Below are 19,372 nucleotides of genomic sequence, written 5' to 3'. Positions count from 1 at the left end.
GGTAGCTCAGTAAAGTCCCACCAAGCACCACTACACTACATTACACCCCCCCCCGTCACTTATTAACCCCTTATTAGCCCCTGATCACCCCATATAGACTCCCTGATCACCCCCCTGTCATTGATTACACCCCTGTCATTGATCAACCCCCTGTAAAGCTCCATTCAGATGTCCGCATGATTTTTACGGATCCACTGATAGATGGATCGGATCCGCAAAACGCATACGGACGTCTGAATGAAGCCTTACAGGGGCGTGATCAATGACTGTGGTTTTCACCCCATATAGACTCCCTGATCACCCCCCTGTCATTGATTACCCCCCTGTCATTGATCAACCCCCTGTGAAGCTGCATTCAGATGTCCGCATGATTTTTACGGATCCACTGATAGATGGATCGGATCCGCAAAACGCATACGGACGTCTGAATGAAGCCTTACAGGGGCGTGATCAATGACTGTGGTTATCACCCCATATAGACTCCCTGATCACCCCCCTGTCATTGATTACACCCCTGTCATTGATCAACCCCCTGTAAAGCTCCATTCAGATGTCCGCATGATTTTTACAGATCCACTGATAGATGGATCGGATCCGCAAAACGCATACGGACGTCTGAATGAAGCCTTACAGGGGCGTGATCAATGACTGTGGTTATCACCCCATATAGACTCCCTGATCACCCCCCTGTCATTGATTACACCCCTGTCATTGATCAACCCCCTGTAAAGCTCCATTCAGATGTCCGCATGATTTTTACGGATCCACTGATAGATGGATCGGATCCGCAAAACGCATACGGACGTCTGAATGAAGCCTTACAGGGGCGTGATCAATGACTGTGGTTATCACCCCATATAGACTCCCTGATCACCCCCCTGTCATTGATTACACCCCTGTCATTGATCAACCCCCTGTAAAGCTCCATTCAGATGTCCGCATGATTTTTACGGATCCACTGATAGATGGATTGGATCCGCAAAACGCATACGGACGTCTGAATAAAGCCTTACAGGGGCATGATCAATGACTGTGGTGATCACCCCATATAGACTCCCTGATCACCCCCCTGTCATTGATTACCCCCCTGTCATTGATCAACCCCCTGTAAAGCTCCATTCAGATGTCCGCATGATTTTTACGGATCCACTGATAGATGGATCGGATCCGCAAAACGCATACGGACGTCTGAATGAAGCCTTACAGGGGCGTGATCAATGACTGTGGTTATCACCCCATATAGACTCCCTGATCACCCCCCTGTCATTGATTACACCCCTGTCATTGATCAACCCCCTGTAAAGCTCCATTCAGATGTCCGCATGATTTTTACGGATCCACTGATAGATGGATCGGATTCGCAAAACACATACAGGCGTCTCCCTGGAGCCTTCCAGGGGGGGTGATCACCCCATATAGACTCCCTGATCACCCCCCCCCTGTCATTGATCACCCCCCCCTGTCATGCTGCATTCAGATGTCCGTATGATTTTTACGGATCCACGGATACATGGATCGGATCCGCAAAACACATACGGACATCTGAATGGAGCCTTACAGGGGCGTGATCAATGACTGTGGTGATCACCCCATATAGACTCTCTGATCACCCCCCTGTCATTGATCACCCCCCCTGTCATTGATCACCCCCCCTGTCATTGATCACCCCCCCTGTCATTGATCACCCCCCCTGTCATTGATCACCCTCTGTAAGGCTCCATTCAGACATTTTTTTGGCCCAAGTTAGCGGAATTATTATTTTTTTTTCTTACAAAGTCTCATATTCGACTAACTTGTGTCAAAAAATAAAATCTCACATGAACTCACCATACCCCTCACGGAATCCAAATGCGTAAAATTTTTCAGACATTTATATTCCAGACTTCTTCTCACGCTTTAGGGCCCCTAGAATGCCAGGGCAGTATAAATACCCCACATGTGACCCCATTTCGGAAAGAAGACACCCCCAGGTATTCCGTGAGGGGCATATTGAGTCCATGAAAGATTGAAATTTTTGTCCCAAGTTAGCGGAACGGGAGACTTTGTGAGAAAAAAATAAAAAATATCAATTTCCGCTAACTTGTGCCAAAAAAAAAAAATTTCTATGAACTCGCCATGCCCCTCATTGAATACCTTGGGGTGTCTTATTTCCAAAATGGGGTCACATGTGGGGTATTTATACTGCCCTGGCATTCTAGGGGCCCCAAAGCGTGAGAAGAAGTCTGGTATCCAAATGTCTAAAAATGCCCTCCTAAAAGGAATTTGGGCCCCTTTGCGCATCTAGGCTGCAAAAAAGTGTCACACATCTGGTATCGCCGTACTCAGGAGAAGTTGGGGAATGTGTTTTGGGGTGTCATTTTACATATACCCATGCTGGGTGAGAGAAATATCTTGGTCAAATGCCAACTTTGTATAAAAAAAATGGGAAAAGTTGTCTTTTGCCAAGATATTTCTCTCACCCAGCATGGATATATGTAAAATGACACCCCAAAACACATTCCTCAACTTCTCCTGAATACGGCGATACCACATGTGTGACACTTTTTTGCAGCCTAGGTAGGCAAAGGGGCCCATATTCCAAAGAGCACCTTTAGGATTTTTACAGGCCATTTACCTACTTACCACACATTAGGGCCCCTGGAAAATGCCAGGGCAGTATAACTACCCCACAAGTGACCCCATTTTGGAAAGAAGACACCCCAAGGTATTCCGTGAGGGGCATGGCAAGTTCCTAGAATTTTTTATTTTTTGTCACAAGTTAGTGGAAAATGATGATTTTTTTTTTTTTTTTCATACAAAGTTTCATATTCCACTAACTTGTGACAAAAAATAAAAACTTCCATGAACTCACTATGCCCATCAGCGAATACCTTGGGGTCTCTTCTTTCCAAAATGGGGTCACTTGTGGGGTATTTATACTGCCCTGGCATTCTAGGGGCCCAAATGTGTGGTAAGGAGTTTGAAATCAAATTCTGTAAAAAATGACCTGTGAAATCCGAAAGGTGCTCTTTGGAATATGGGCCCCTTTGCCCACCTAGGCTGCAAAAAAGTGTCACACATCTGGTATCTCTGTATTCAGGAGAAGTTGAGGAATGTGTTTTGGGGTGTCTTTTTACATATACCCATGCTGGGTGAGATAAATATTGTAAACGCTAAACTTTTACCCAAACCATTTTTTTTTTACCCAAACATTTTTTTTTTATCAAAGACATGTAGAACAATAAATTTAGAGCAAAATTTATATATGGATGTCGTTTTTTTTGCAAAATTTTACAACTGAAAGTGAAAAATGTCATTGTTTTGCAAAAAAATCGTTAAATTTCGATTAATAACAAAAAAAGTAAAAATGTCAGCAGCAATGAAATACCACCAAATGAAAGCTCTATTAGTGAGAAGAAAAGGAGGTAAAATTAATTTGGGTGGTAAGTTGCATGACCGAGCAATAAACGGTGAAAGTAGTGTAGTGCTGAAGTGTAAAAAGTCTGGTCTTTCAGGGTGTTTAAGCACTGGGGGCTGAGGTGGTTAAAGGGGTGGTCAATGTTAAAGGGGCAGGCACTGTGGAGATCTCTGTTAAAGGGGCAGGCACTGTGGAGGTCATTGTTAAAGGGGAGGATAATGTAGAGGTCACTGATATGGGGGATACTGTTGATATCTTTTTATGACAAACTGAAACATGAAATTAAATAGACGAAATATACCCGTGCGAAGATGGGCCCTTCTGCTAGTATAATATATATGAGCTATCTAATGTAATGAGTCTGACACAGCAAAGCACAACACCTCTCTCTCTCTCACAACTGCAAAAAACAGCAGGAAATGACTGCTGGGGAGGTTCTTATATAGTAAGGGGTAGGCAACTTTCCTATTGGTTGCTAGGTATGTTGCTAAGCTCTGACAAAAGCAATTATAGAGAAAAGACCAAAAGTGGTCCACATGCCTAGACTATAATAGTACATCAATGCATATTGCGGCAAATAAGGGGGCCAACTATATAGAATTATAAGTACCAGCTCCTAAATCCAGAACAAAACCTAAAAAAAATATAGAGCTCACTGAGTACCAGTAAAAAATTGTATTTTATTGAATGACATGAATATAAAAAGACAATGTCACTTTAAAAGGAAAGGTAGCAGAAAGAAACACACCATCCTGGTCGGTTACACAGACTAAATATTAATGATGTATTGTAGATTCTTATATAGAAAATTTAATAAGGGTATGTCCCATATCTTAAATTATATAAGCGATAATGACTATCAGAGACCCATAATCCTTCACATCAATTCAGATTCAAACCAGGATGTTTAAAGTGACATTGTCTTTTTATATTCATGTGATTCAATGAAATACAATTTTTTACTGGTACTCGGTGAGCTCTATATTTTTTATAGGTTAAGCTCTGACAAAGATATTGCAGCCTTCTCATTGGCCCACAAGATAGAAGCAGGGAGGGATCATGTGTGCTGTTAAAAAAAAAAATCTCGAATATTCGCGATTACGAATATATAGCGCTATATTCTAAATATTCGCAAATTCTCGAAGTGCCGATATTCGCAATAAATATTCGCAATACGAATATTTGCGCGCAACGCTAAACTTCAATTGTGAAATCCTCAAAAAAATCGGCAAGAAAATGTAGTACAATTTTAGAGAATGGGATATCAAAAAACCTAATCCACCTACACTTAAAAAATCTGTAGTGCAAATGTCTAAAATTTTCACAGCAGATTTCATCCATTACAAAGCAATAATCTAAAATGTCTGATATATGACATGTTTCCAGCACAGAACAGCAATATAATGTGGAATTTCATAAAACCAGAAACTAAAGATTGAGCATGGAAAACCAGTAACGAAAACTATCTGAATTTAAAAACAGCACAGGGGAAATTAGTCACCCGACACACACCAGAAGTAGCACAAGCAGCATTGTAAGAAAAATGTTTTTGACTTTTCTCAAGTCACCTCTTAATAAATGGGATGCATTACACCAGTGCACTTCTTTTTGAGACTGGTGTATGAAATACCAATTATATTAAATTCCAAATTACCACTTTAATATAGTTATTTTTGTGAAAATGTTATGTATGTTTCTATGCTATTCTTTTAGATCAAAAGAATCTTCTAATCTGGCACCTATTATATTCCATTGATGCCAAATTATGGTAAAGCCATTTTACTGTGATTTTATAAATATTCTACTATACACTGCACTTATATATCCCAAAACTTTACAAAGAAGTTCTTAAAACTCACATTGTCCTCTGAGAGTGGCACTGTATGGACTGGAATCGGTTGCCATGCAATATTCTTGTTCCAGATTTGCCGGCCAACTGGTGGATATAAGCCTGCAAGGTTGGCTTGGGCACTCATTAATGTACGATCCACATCTGTGCTTCTCACATGAACCTAAAAGCAGAATAAATCATGTCAGAATACTCTTTCAGTAGACATACATGAAACTAGATTAGACTTGGGGCTGTGGCAGCCTCAAGCACTGGCCCCAGCCAGCAAGGAAATTATGTAAATATAACAGAAGAATACTTTAGTCACATTCAATCTAACTATTACATTCAGATGATGGTGGTTTGTTTTTCAAAATGAAAATTTTATACAGGGTAGGAGACTGGATGTACTGCAAAAGAATATCATAAACAGCACACATAGGTAATATCTATCCTGGATGTGGCTCTAGCATTTGTCTAATAAATGGTTGTGCAAACAATAGGCACAACTCTACTGTAGGCGATAGGGTCAAAACCAAGTTGTTGCATCTCCCTCAAGAGGTAATACCAATTGAAGCAATATGGAGGTCTTCAACTGCGCTGCTGGTACAGAAGGTCTTCAAGCAAATATCATTCAAATAAACGTTATTTCTGGAGATTGGTGCTCCCTTCATCAGGTCCAATGCTCCGACACTCACACGCCCAATGAAGCGGTCATGTGCCTACTTACAGAACACAATGCTCTGCTTTCTCCCTGTAGCACATGTGCACTGAAAGTGACGAGCAGTGGGCTGAATGACAGACCATCTGCTCAATTACTTTTCTGCTTTCTGGTCTGACCCATGGGAGAGTCAGGGTACCGGACGAATCAGGTTCTGTCCTGGCTCTCTGTTTAAACTCCCTAGTGCATTTCACCATTGCAAGTGATGGTTTTTGTTGGGCTTATTAGCTAGGTTCCTTGCTCTCTGTTCCTGCATTTGCTGACTGATTACTCTGTGTTTCTGACCTTGGCTTGTCTTCTGACCTCTCTCTGACTCATATTTTAGTACTGCATAAACTGTCTGGTTCTGACCCATTTCACACAACTCTGCTTTTGTGTTGTCTGTTTGTGTGTCTTGTTTGTCCTGCACTTATACTAGTGTAGGGACCATTGTCGAGTTGTGGTTCTTCAATTTAGGGATTACACTGTAAGTAGGTAGAGGAAGCAGCTGGATTCTAGTTCAGGAACCTACTGTCCTTGTCTGTCCCTCTCTACAGTTGTTACAATACATGTTTAGACTATTTTCACTTCTGCACCAGTATTTCCATTTTTCTGTTGCATTCTAGGAACAGAAAAGTGTCAGTGCCAGATGTATCATGGCAAAACCAAACAGTGATAAAGGACCTAATTGACTATAACAGAATGTAACACATTTTTGACAGGGAGCCCAGCATTTTAGCAGACAAAATAGTGTGGCATTCTGCTTTCTTATGTCTGTTTTTTTTTTAACAGAATCTGAAATTAGCCTTAGGCCTCATGCACACGACTGTTGTGTGCATCCGTGGCCGTTGTGCCATTTTCCGTTTTTTTTTTTCGCGGACCCATTGACTTTCAATGGGTCCGTGGAAAAATCGGAAATTGCAGCCGCATCCGTGATCCGTGTTTCCTGTCCTATTTTTTTGACGGACAACGGTTCACGGACCCATTCAAGTCAATGGGTCCGTGAAAGAACACGGATGCACACAAGACTGGCATCCGCGTCCGTGATCCGTGGCCGTAGGTTACTTTCATACAGACGGATCCGAAGATCCGTCTGCATAAAAGCTTTTTCAGAGCTGAGTTTTCACTTCGTGAAACTCATATCCGACAGTATATTCTAACACAGAGGCGTTCCCATAGTGATGGGGACGCTTCTAGTTAGAATATACTACGAACTGTGTACATGACTGCCCCCTGCTGCCTGGCAGCACCCAATCTCTTACAGGGGGCTGTGATCCGCACAATTAACCCCTCAGGTGCTGCACCTGAGGGGTTAATTGTGCATATCATAGCCCCCTAAAAGAGATCAGGGGCTGCCAGGCAGCAGGGGGCAGACCCCCCTCCCTCCCCAGTTTTAATTTCATTGGTGGCCAGTGCGGTCCCTCCCTCCCTCTATTGTATTATTTTCATTGGTGGCACAGTGTGCGGCCCCCCCCTCCCTCCCTCTATTGTATTATTTTCATTGGTGGCACAGTGTGCGGCCTCCCCTCTCCTCCCCCCCGATCATTGGTGGCAGCGGAGAGTTCTGATCGGAGTCCCAGTTTAATCGCTGGGGCTCCGATCGGTAACCATGGCAACCAGGACGCTACTGCAGTCCTGGTTGCCATGGTTACTTAGCAATATTAGAAGCATCATACTTACCTGCTGTGCTGTCTGTGACCGGCCGGGAGCTCCTCCTACTGGTAAGTGACAGATCATTAAGCAATGCACCGCACAGACCTGTCACTTACCAGTAGGAGGAGCTCCCGGACGGTCACAGACAGCGCAGCAGGTAAGTATGATGCTTCTAATATTGCTAAGTAACCATGGCAACCAGGACTGCAGTAGCGTCCTGGTTGCCATGGTTACCGATCGGAGCCCCAGCGATTACACTGGGACTCCGATCGGAACTCTCCGCTGCCACCAATGATCGGGGGGGGGGGGAGAGGGGAGGCCGCACACTGTGCCACCAATAAAAATAATACAATAGAGGGAGGGGGGGCCGGGGGGGCCGCACACTGTGCCACCAATGAAAATAATACAATAGAGGGAGGGGGGGCGGGAGGGCCGCACACTGTGCCACCAATGAAAATAATACAATAGAGGGAGGGGGGGCCGGACACTGGCCACCAATGAAAATAATGCAATAGAGGGAGCCGCACACTGGCCACCAATGAAATGAATACAATAGAGGGAGGGAGGGGGGGCTGAGGGGGGTCTGCCCCCTGCTGCCTGGCAGCCCCTGATCTCTTACAGGGGACTATGATACGCACAATTAACCCTCCTCAGGTGCGGCACCTGAGGGGTTAATTGTGCGGATCACAACCTCCTGTAAGAGATCGGGTGCTGCCAGGCAGCAGGGGGCAGTCATGTACACAGTTCTTAGTATATTCTAACTTGAAGCATCCCCATCACCATGGGAACGCCTCTGTGTTAGAATATACTGTCGGATCTGAGTTTCACGATCTAACTCATATCCGACAGTATATTCTAACATAGAGGCGTTTCCATGGTGATGGGGACGCTTCAAGTTAAAATATACCATCGGATTGGAGAAAACTCTGATCCGATGGTATAATAGGGACTCCTGACTTTACATTGAAAGTCAATGGGGGGACAGATCCGTTTGCAATTGCACCATATTGTGTCAACGTCAAACGGATCCGTCCCCATTGACTTGCATTGTAAGTCAGGACGGATCCGTTTGGGTCCGCACGGCCAGGCGGACACCAAAACGACTTTTTTTTCATGTCCGTGGATCCTCCAAAAATCAAGGAAGACCCACGGACGAAAAAACGGTCACGGATCACGGACCTACGGACCCCGTTTTTGCGGACCTCGTGTGCATGAGGCCTTACTGTTACAATATTTCCAGAGGATACGCCCCTTTGTTACGTTGTCTACATTAGGTCAGTAAGCTTTTTTGGGCAGACAGATTAGCACAGCACGTTCCTCTACTCTAGCTAGTGAAATATAACAGATACCTGATGTTCCCTTAATTTTAATTTTAAGCACAATGGAAGTCAATGGGAGAACCCGAGCATTAAACCAGGCACCCCCTGCCCTGAAGAGGGGAGGGTGTCTGGTTCACAGGAAAAGGTTAAAAATTGCTGGAAACTCCAGTGAAATGGTTCGGGAGCAGCATGGGGAGGATGTCTGGATGCATCTTGGACTCCCGGGTAGTGATGTCCCGAACTATTCGCCGGCGAACAGAGCCCGACAAACATAGCTTGTTCGCGTTCGCCTCGGCGAGCGAACATATGCGATGTTCGGTCCGCCCCCTATACATCATCATTGAGCAAACTTTGACCCTGTACCTCACAGTCAGCAGACACATTCCAGCCAATCAGCATACCCTCCCTCCAAGACCCTCCCACCTCCTATCAAAAAGCAAGGACAGCATCCATCTTAGATTCATTCTGAAGCTGCAGTGTCACAAATTTGACTAAGTTGTAATCGCAATGCGATTAATACAGGTTATATTAATCGCATTGCGAATTCAACTTAGAGCTGGGTTCCTAATGGTTGTATTGCTAGAATATAACGAAGATTGAGAATATAGTCTATATTCTCAATCTTCGTTATATTCTAGCAATATTCTAGCGTTATATTCTAGCAACTTAGATCGTTATATTCGTCAATTCTAGCAATACAACCATTAGGAACTTAGCTATAAGTTGAATTCGCAATGCGATTAATGCAGGTTATATTAATCGCATTGCTAATTCAACTTACCACACTCTGCGTCAACTACGTAATTTTCCATGGGAGTTTTGCCATGGATCCCCCTCCGGCATGCCACAGTCCAGGTGTTAGTCCCCTTGAAACAACTTTTCCATCACTATTGTGGCCGGAAAGAGTCCCTGTGGGTTTTAAAATTCGCCTGCCTATTGAAGTCTATGGCTGTTCGCCCGGTCGTGAACACTTGCGTAAATTCGCGAAGAACGGAAAATTTTATGTTCGCGGCATCTCTACTCCCAGGACGCTGCTGGGAACAATGTTGTCTGAGTAGTATGCCACTTTTACAGACTGACAATAATATGCACAAAACCGAACATAAAATCGATTTTAGAGGAAAAGTTGTTAGGAAACATTCTTTCCTATATATTTACTTGTATATAAAGTGCAAGTGCTGCCAAAAATTACAAGGAAGAGGCACTCCTATACAACCTGTATATCACATATAGGAGGGCCTCATTCACATATTGGTACAATTGTTCAGGTAGTGGGAATCCTACACTCAGAAAGCCTATGCACTAAGTGACAGGGCTGCCAAAAATGACAAGGAACCGGCACTCCAATATACCCTTTATTACACATAAAGGAGGGCATCATACACACCCTTGAAGAATTATGATTGATGGCCTGCTGGTGACCCTCAAAAACATTAGGGGCGAGGGCCTGCTGCTGATCTGACCATCTAAAACATTAGGGTGAAGGTCTGCTGCTGAGCTGACCCTCTAAAACATTGGGGGTGATTGCCTGATGCTGAGCTGACCATCTAAAACATTATGGGTGAGGTCCTGATGGTGACCCTCTAAAAAATTATGGGTGGGGGTCTGCTGCTGAGCTGACCTTCTAAAACATTAGGGGCGAGGGCCTGCTGTTGATCTGACCATCTAAAACATTATGGGTGAGGTCCTGATGGTGACCCTCTAAAACATTAGGGGTGAGGGTCTGCTGCTGAGCTGACCCTCTAAAACATTAGGAGCAAGGGCAGCCTAATAAGCATGTTGATATGATGGAGGAGGAGGACGAGAAAAGGAAGATTGAACCATATACCCTTTTTTGTGGTGGAAGGGGTGCATGAGAATACAGTGTATTCAATACACCATAAACGTCACATTTAAAGTGCCATTAGGTTCAGCCACTTTCCTCTGGTGGAGTAGAGAAGTCAGGGGCAATCCAATCCTTGTTCATTTTGATAAAAGTCAACCTGTCAGCATTTTCAGTTGACAGGCGGATGCGCTTGTCAGTTATTATGCTCCCAGCAGCACTAAATACCCGCTCTGACAAAATGCTGGCAGCAGGGTAGGCCAGCACCTCCAAGGTGTAGAGCGCCAGTTCGTGCCACATGTCCTGCTTGGACACCTAATAGTTGTAAGGCACAGAGGGATCACTGACGACGCTGACACGGTCTGCTACGTACTCCTTCACCATCTTCCAATACTTTTCCCTTCTTGTGACACTAGGCTGCGCATCAGGGTGAGGGTGCTGCGGGGTGTCATGAAACTGTCCCAGGCCTTGGAGAGAGTGTTGCCCTGCCTCTGTTGGACCTGCTGTGTGTTCCCCTCGTCTCCCCTCCTTGGTTGCCCAAGGAACTACGTACTCTGCCGCCAGCGTTGTCAACTGGAAATTTTTGGAGCAATTTTTCCACAAGGACTTTCTGGTATTGCACCATCTTGCTAGTCCTCTCCACCACAGGAATGAGAGATAAGAAGTTCTCTTTGTAGCGGGGGTCAAGAAGGGTGAACAACTAGTAATCGGTGTTGGCTTAAATGCATATAACGCGAGGGTCACGGGAAAGGCAGCATAACATAAAGTCAGCCATATGTGCCAGAGTCCCAACAGACAAGACTTCGCTGTCCTCATCAGCAGGATGACTCTCATCCTCTTCCTCCTCTTCGGCCCATCCATGCTGAACAGATGAAATAAACCTGCTATAGGTACTACCCTCTGTAGCGGAGGCAACCGTCTCCTGCTCCTCCTCATCATCATCCAATTCTCGCTGAGAAGACGAATGGAGTGGTCTGGCTATCACCCTGTGTACTGTCTTCCCCCATTTCCACCTCTTCCACATGCAAAGCGTCTGCCTTCATTGTGAGCAACAAGCATTTTAGTAGACACAGAAGTGGGATGGTTACGCTGATAATAGCGGCATCACTGCTTACCATCTGTGTTGATTCCTCAAAATTGCGTAAAACCTCACAGAGTTCAGACATCCATGCCCACTTGTCGCTTGTGAAGAGCGGAAGCTGACTGGAAAGGCGACAACCATATTGCAGCTCGTATACCACTACTGCCCTCTGCTGATCACAAAGCCTGGCCAACATGTGGAACGTCGAGTTCCAGCATGTGCTCCCGTCACACAACAGTCGGTGAGCTGGCAATTGCAAGCGTTGCTGCAGCATTGCCAGACTGGAGGCAGCTGTAGATGACTTTTGGAAATGGGCACACACCAGTAGCTCAGGCAAATTGGGGTAGGTTTTGAGAAACCACTGAACCACTAAGTTGAACACGTTGTCTAGGCATGGTCTGTGTATAAGCTTGCCGAGCTCCAAAGCCGCCACCAAGTTACGGCCATTATCAGACACAAGGTTTAGTGGCGAGAGCCATAGCTCAGTCTGGTCCCTTATACCCTGCCACAGCTCTGCGGCAATGTTCTGTTTGTCACCTAAGCAGATCAGCTTAAGCACCGCCTGTTGACGCTTCCCCACTGCAGTGCTACACTGCTTCCAGCTACCGACTGATGGCTGACTGGTGCTGCAAGTGGGGGTTGGAGCCACTAACGTAGGTGGTGGCGGAAACCCTGATGGAATTAGGGCCCACAATCCTTGGCGTCGGTAGCAACTGTGCCATCCCAGGGTACAACTCGCTCCCAGCCTCCACAACGTTCACCCAGTGTGCCATCAGGGAAATGTAGGGTCCCTGGCTAAAAGCACTTGTCCATGTGTCAGTCGTTAAGTGGACCTTTTATAATAACTGCATTGGTCAGGGAACGGGTGATGTTACGGGATACATGCTGGTGTAAGGCAGGGACGGCACACCTGGAAAAATAGTGGCGGCTGGGGACTGAGTAACGAGGGAAGGCCTCCGCCATCAGGCTGCAGAAAGCCTCAGTGTCCACAAACCTAAATGGCAACATTTCCAGGGCCAGCAATTTGGAAAGATGCACATTTAGTGCTATGGCCTGTGGGTGAGTGGCTAGGTATTTGCGCTTTCCTTTAAAGGCCTGTGGTATGGACATCTGTACGCTGTGCTGGGACACAGAAGTGGATGTGCTAGCTGATGGTGCTTGCGAAGGTCCAGGTGCAGGGTGGGAGGCATCCGGGCCTGTGTCTTGGACAGGGGATTGGTCAGCACGTAACACAGGGGAAGAGGAGGTCGTGTCGTGACCCGCAGACACTGTGGACCCAGGTGTTCGGCCCACCTATTAGGGTGCTTTGATGCCATGTGGTGGATCATGCTGGTGGTGGTGAGGTTGCTAGCGTTCATGCCCCTGCTCATTTTGGTAAGGCACAGGTTGCAAATGACAATTCTTTTATCATCCGCACTTTCCTCAAGAAATGCACCAGACTGCGGAACACTTACCCCTTGGCAAGGGAGATTGCCACAAGAGGGTGCCCCGAGGAACAGTTGTGGGCCTGTTTGGTGTGGCCCTCCTTCTCCCTTTTGCCACCCCACTGCCTCTTCCAGCCTGTTGCGGTGCAGCAGATCCCTCCCCCTCTGTACTGCTGTCCTCACTCGGCTTGCCACCTTCCCAAGTTGGGTCAGTGATTTTATCGTCCACTACCTCCTCTTCCACTTCCTCACTCTGGTCATCCTCCTGACTTGTTGACCTAACAAGAACCTCACTTATTGACAACTGTGTCTCATCCTGATCATCAACCTCTTGAGACACTAATTGCCGTTGATTTATTGGCAACTGTGTCTCATCATCATCATCTACCTCATGAAACACTAATTGCCGTTCCCTACCGTCATCTTCTTCTGACTGTGGATGCTCAAGAGTTTGGGAATCAGTGCACAAGATCTCCTCATGTCTCTTTTCAAGCGGGCTTGGCGAGAGGCCCAAATCAAGGAATGGCACTGAAAAGAGCTCCTCTGAATATCAGAGTGTGGGATCACTTGTTTGCCAAGACTCTCCATGGTGGGAGGAAGGAGGATCAGGGTGATGATTCTGTTGACCAGACTCTTGGCTACTGAGACTGGACTTTGTGGAAGACAGGGTGGTGCTTAACCGACTGGAAGCATTATCTGCTGCAATCCAACCGACCACCTGGTCACACTCGTGTGACTTCGAGAGTGGTGTCCTGCGCCGCCCTGCAAACTGGGACATGAAGCTAGGTATTATGGATGAGTGTGTTTCTTATGCTCTGGCAGCAGGCACAGTTGCACCGCGGCCAGGGCCACGGCCTCTGCGTGCACCATCAGCAGCACGGCCACTTCCCTTTCGCTTACTGCTCGCCTTGAGCATATTAAATGGTATATATTCTTGCAAGTATGTCACACGTACAGTATCACAGGTTTTGTAAGTGTATGCGCAATTAAATTAGACTGAATGTCACAGATATTTAGATGCGCAAACGTTATACAGGAGATGTAACGCAGGTAATGTCGCTGTCACCAGCGGCGAAAAAATTAGACTAAATGTCACAGATATTTAGGATGTGCAAACGTTATGCAGGAGATGTAGCAAAGGTTGTGTCAATGTCAGCAGCAGCCAAACAATTGCACGCAATTTAGCCCAGGTTGCGCTAATAATATATATTGCAGCCAGATAAAACAATAGTCCTTAAAAGGACTTTTGGGTCTCTAACACCTTTCAACACTAAACAATTCCTGTCCCTACACTATCTGTCCCTTCTGCTGCAGCTCTCCCTGACTAAGACTGAGCCGAACCATGTGTCATTGGGTGCTATATAGAACCAGATGACGCACTCCAGCCAGCCAATCACTGTAATGCCAGTAACCAACATGGCTACGGCATTGCATTGAGGGCCAGTACTTCTCCGCACGTTTATTGGCTGCGTAGCAGCCAACAAAAGTACGGGGAGGAGACTCGAGCATCGCGCTCGAGCACACGCGGTGTTCGGCCGAACACCGCGATGTGCCGAGCATCGCGATGCTTGAGTGAAAATGGTGTTCGGCCGAGTATGCTCGCCCAACACTACCTAGGAGTATTCCATGATTTTACAAGTGATGGCCTATCTTTTGAGCACCATATTTCTCAGGGTATCCATGTCAGACAACTAGCATAAACACATTGATCAGTCTGCTGCTTTCCTTCTATTATAAAGCTGTTTCCCCGTACCAACATTAGGTGAGAAAACAGAATACCCCTTTAAAACAACAGTTCATCTTCATGTATGGCTCCTCAGAGCTTCCCCTAGTTAATCGGCATCAGATACTGAAGATGGACAACTGTCAATCATTTGTTTGCTGGGCTGACATCAATCTGACAAGGGGTTTTCTTCATGAGGCAAGCTTTTGACATTACATTTTTCATTGAAATTCCACAATTTTTTGTACTTGGGCACAGAAAAGAAATTGCATGCAGTGCACTGAAATCCATTTTGCCCTCCACTATCATTCAATTTCTGTGGAATTATGATTGCATCACATAATGTATATTTGTCATACTATTAAAATTATATTATCATTTACATACCCCATAGTTTAAAGGGGTTATAAAATACTATAGCAGACCCCACAGAGTGGCCAGCCCACGATGGTGATCATACTTACGTGGTCCCCACCTCTGGGTCCAATCTCTATTGCTTTATCAACAGGATGTTGATATCAGCACAAAAGGGAGATGAATAGCCGGCCGTGGAGTGATAGAAACCAAATCCAGCGGTGGGGACCAGGTATGACCACCACAGCAGGTCAGACACTCTGTAATGTCTGCTAAAGTGTTGGATAACCCCTTTAACTTACTAATGGATATGAAAAGCACATGGTTATATTGAGAAACACAGATATGTTTACCTCATGCCTACTGTAGGTCTCATTCAGAAATCCAGAATATCTCTTCCTCAAATACTTCCCCAGCTCATAGTGTTGCTCCATGCCAAGCTGTTAATTGAGAGTAACAAGTACTGATTAAAAAAGAAAATGGCAGGATTCATATTTACATTATCACAATTTTATGATGTATGCATAGTGTTGGAAAACCAGGTTGATTTGTACAGGGAAGGACACATTTTTGTGTAGTCCATTTACAATTTTTCCCACTGTGCTCATGAAAAGAGACAATTACAGTACATAAACATGCTTGGTCCACATAGTTGTAATTATAGCTTTTGTTTCCATTTTTGCCTATTTTTTTCCATTGCCCTTCCAAAAATGTAATAAAAATCAATTAATAATTTGTATGTTCCTTGCAATGATGCCAGTAAAAACTGTAACTTGTCCACAAAAACCAAACCCTATTACATTGACGTTGAGGGAAAATGAAAAGTTATGGTTCATGGAATGTGTGGACGAAAGAATGCAAGAACTCAATCCATCCTAAAGGCATAAAAGTCTGCGTGTTTCAAGGGGTAGTCAGACTAAAATATTAAATTAGGCTACATGCACACGACCGTATGTGTTTTACAGTCCGCAAATTGCGGATCCGCAAAGAAAAACGGATGACGTCCATATGGCATCCGTTTTTTTTTTGAGGATCCATTGTATATGCCTATCCTTGTCCGCAAAATGGACAAGAATAGGACATGCTAATTTTTTTTTGCAGAATGGAACCACGGACCACTGACGCGGAAAACAAACGGTTGACTATCTGCATTTTTTAACAGCTCCATAAAAATGAATGGGTCCGCATCCTATCTGCCAAAAAAATGGAACGGACCCGGAAACAAAATAAGTTTGTGTGCATGTAGCCTTAAGCAAAGAAAGGGGTGTGTGTTAAAAAATGTTTTTTAAAGTTACTCACCTTATGAAATTCCTTCCATTCCAGTGCTGCGGCTCCTGTCCTGAACACATGACTGCTGAGGTCAGTGATTGACTGCAGTGGTCATATGAGACGGAACAGCACTTCATCACTTCTGATTCAGTGTGCACTGGAAATGTCAGGGATGGGGGACGCTTGCTTTTTTACATACTCCACTGCTGTTGCTTAGTTTTAATTTATTTGGTCACATAAATCCTTTAAAGACACAGATTTTTTTTTTATTCATCAGTTTGTAAGTCATACGTTTATAATTTTTTCATCAACATCTGAGGGCTTGTTTTTTAAAGGATGATTTGTATTTTACAATGGCACCACTTGGGGCATCTTTTATTCATTTATGGGGCATCTTTTATTCATTTTATTTATAGGGGGGAAAAAAAATTGATATTTTGTATGTTTTGAATTTTGCACTGTTTAACATTCAGCATAAATAATGAAGGTCAATAATATATTCTGTAGGTCAGTAAAAAACATCTTGTTCTTGTCAGCCTAATGATGAAAGGCCTTCATTACGCCCATCTCCGCCAACCGATTGACATTGCGAAATTGCAGTGCAAGGTGCTGATGATGGTTACCGTGCCTCTGTTAAACCCTTTAGATGCTTCATTTGTTTTTTACCACAGCATCTAAAGGGTTAAACTGCTGGATACAGTATGAGATCATTTACTGAAAATGTTACCCAGTATCTAGGACCGGAGAAGTGGGACTATGCATTGTCCATATACAGGTATACCGAATAAGAGCAGATGCTGAAAAGCATAAAGGACAAGAGAAGTGGTATTGTGTAGTGTCTATATAAAGAGGATAAGCACGAATACTAATTACACCCTGCGTACAGGAGTATGAGAAGTGGTATGGTACAGTATCCAAATAAACAGAATAAGAGCAGAACTTGAGAAATACATCCAGCATACAGAACAATAGTAATAAAAGTAATACTGTGCATTATCCATACATATAAATACTAATAAATAGCTAAATAGCTAAAGGCTCATGGGCCCTAGTGCCAGACTTCAGCTTGGGCCAACCTTGCCTCAGTGCTTTGTGGCAAGGGGTAGACGTGCACATGGTCGTTTTGCTGCCTGAGGCAAAAATTGAACCACCCATGCCAAATCTCAACCTAACCACTTTCCTCCAGCCCTTTTGTTAAAGACATATAAAACATACAGGATAATACTGCACCACATGCCCCTTACATCCAGCTATGTCTATTCTGATATAGATATTTTCTTTCCTCATCTTCTCCATTCAAACCAGACCACCATGATGATTTCTTTTAACCATCTCATGCCTCTGCAGATTTTGACAGACATCTTATTTTCCTACTTTTTCATCATCCTCCCACCTTCTCAACACACCAACCTGCCATCTCCAATACTGTGCCCACTGTGCTCCCCAATACTGTACTTCAGAAATACTAGTACCACACAGAGAGTGCCCCCTCCAATAAATATTGGCACACAGTGCCCTAAAAAAAAAAACTGTGTCCAGCAAATAGTGTCACTGATGCTAATAGTGTTGTAAACATAATGTCCCCCAAAAATAATTGTGCTAAGCTGATAATGTGCCAGGTTTTCCCCAACCCCACAGTAATAGTGCTTCCCAAAGTCTCACCGATTGTAATAATTATCTGCCAGAGTGCACTTAGTGTTAACAGTGCTCCCATTGTGCCCATACTAGTAAGCATGTTCTGCCAGTATTATTAATTCTCTGTATAATGTGTGCCAGTACAAAAATACCCCCTTATAATATGTGCAGGTACAAAAATACCCACTTACAGAATAATGTGTGTTAGAACAAAAATATCCCTTTATAATGTGTTCGAGTACAAAACATACCCCCTTTTAATGTGTGCCAATACAAAAAAAAACTTAAATGTGCAAGTGCAAAAAATACCCCCTTATAATGTGCACCAGTACAAAAATACCCCCTTATAATGAGCACTAGTATAAAAATACTCCCTTAAAATGTGTGCCAGTACAAAAAATACCCCCTTATAATGTGCATCAGTACATAAAATACCCCCTTACATAACCCCTAACCATTCACATCAGACCTCCGTATCAGATCAGACTTCCATATCAAACCTTAAATCAGACCACCATATCAGACCTCAAATCAGACTCCCATATCAGACTACATATGAGACTTCAAATCAGACCCCCATATCAGACCTCAAATCAGACCCCCATATCAGATCCTCAAGTCAGACCCCCATATCAGACCTCAAATCAGACCCCCATATCAGACCTCAGATCAGACCACATATCAGATCCTCAGACCAGACCCCTATATGAGATCTTCAGACCCCCATCAGACTTCAAATCAGACCCCATATGAAATATCAGACCCCCATATCAAATCTCAGACCCCCTATCATACCCCCTTAGATCTCCATGTCAGACCTCAGATCAGACCCAAAATAAATACATTTACTTACCTCTCCTTCTCCGCTGCAACTCTGCAGTTCCGGAGTCCTCTCTTGCAGTCATGCTCCCTAGTCTTCTCTGGGTGCTGGGCTGCACTGTGACCTGACTGTGTACAGCGTCAGGTCATAGTGCGCGCTCTACAGCCTGATGCTGTACACAGTCAGGGCAATGCATCGCACCCGGAGCAGACCAGGGAGAAGAGGTGAGAACAGTCCTTCACTCACCGCTCCCTGTGCCTCTTTCATACCAGTGAGCACTTTCATAATGGAAGCACTCACTAGTATTCGCTTTATAAGGCGCATTGCATCTTTTAAAGCTTTGTGCC

General features: G+C 44.5%; 1 protein-coding gene across 1 annotated transcript in view; it reads right to left on the bottom strand.

The window, feature by feature from the left end:
- ACP3 (acid phosphatase 3) overlaps positions 1–19,372 on the bottom strand; it is a 94,954-nt gene that overhangs the window by 54,545 nt on the left and 21,037 nt on the right. The window contains exons 4-5 of the mRNA XM_040432944.1: positions 15,655–15,741; positions 5,257–5,409 (exon numbers count right to left, since the gene is read on the bottom strand). Of these exons, the coding sequence (XP_040288878.1) occupies positions 5,257–5,409; positions 15,655–15,741 (240 nt within the window). The remainder of the gene's footprint in view (positions 1–5,256; positions 5,410–15,654; positions 15,742–19,372) is intronic.

Source organism: Bufo bufo, chromosome 5 (genome assembly GCF_905171765.1).
Source record: "Bufo bufo chromosome 5, aBufBuf1.1, whole genome shotgun sequence".
Taxonomy (NCBI): domain Eukaryota; kingdom Metazoa; phylum Chordata; class Amphibia; order Anura; family Bufonidae; genus Bufo; species Bufo bufo.
This window is presented reverse-complemented; position numbering and strand designations above follow the sequence as displayed.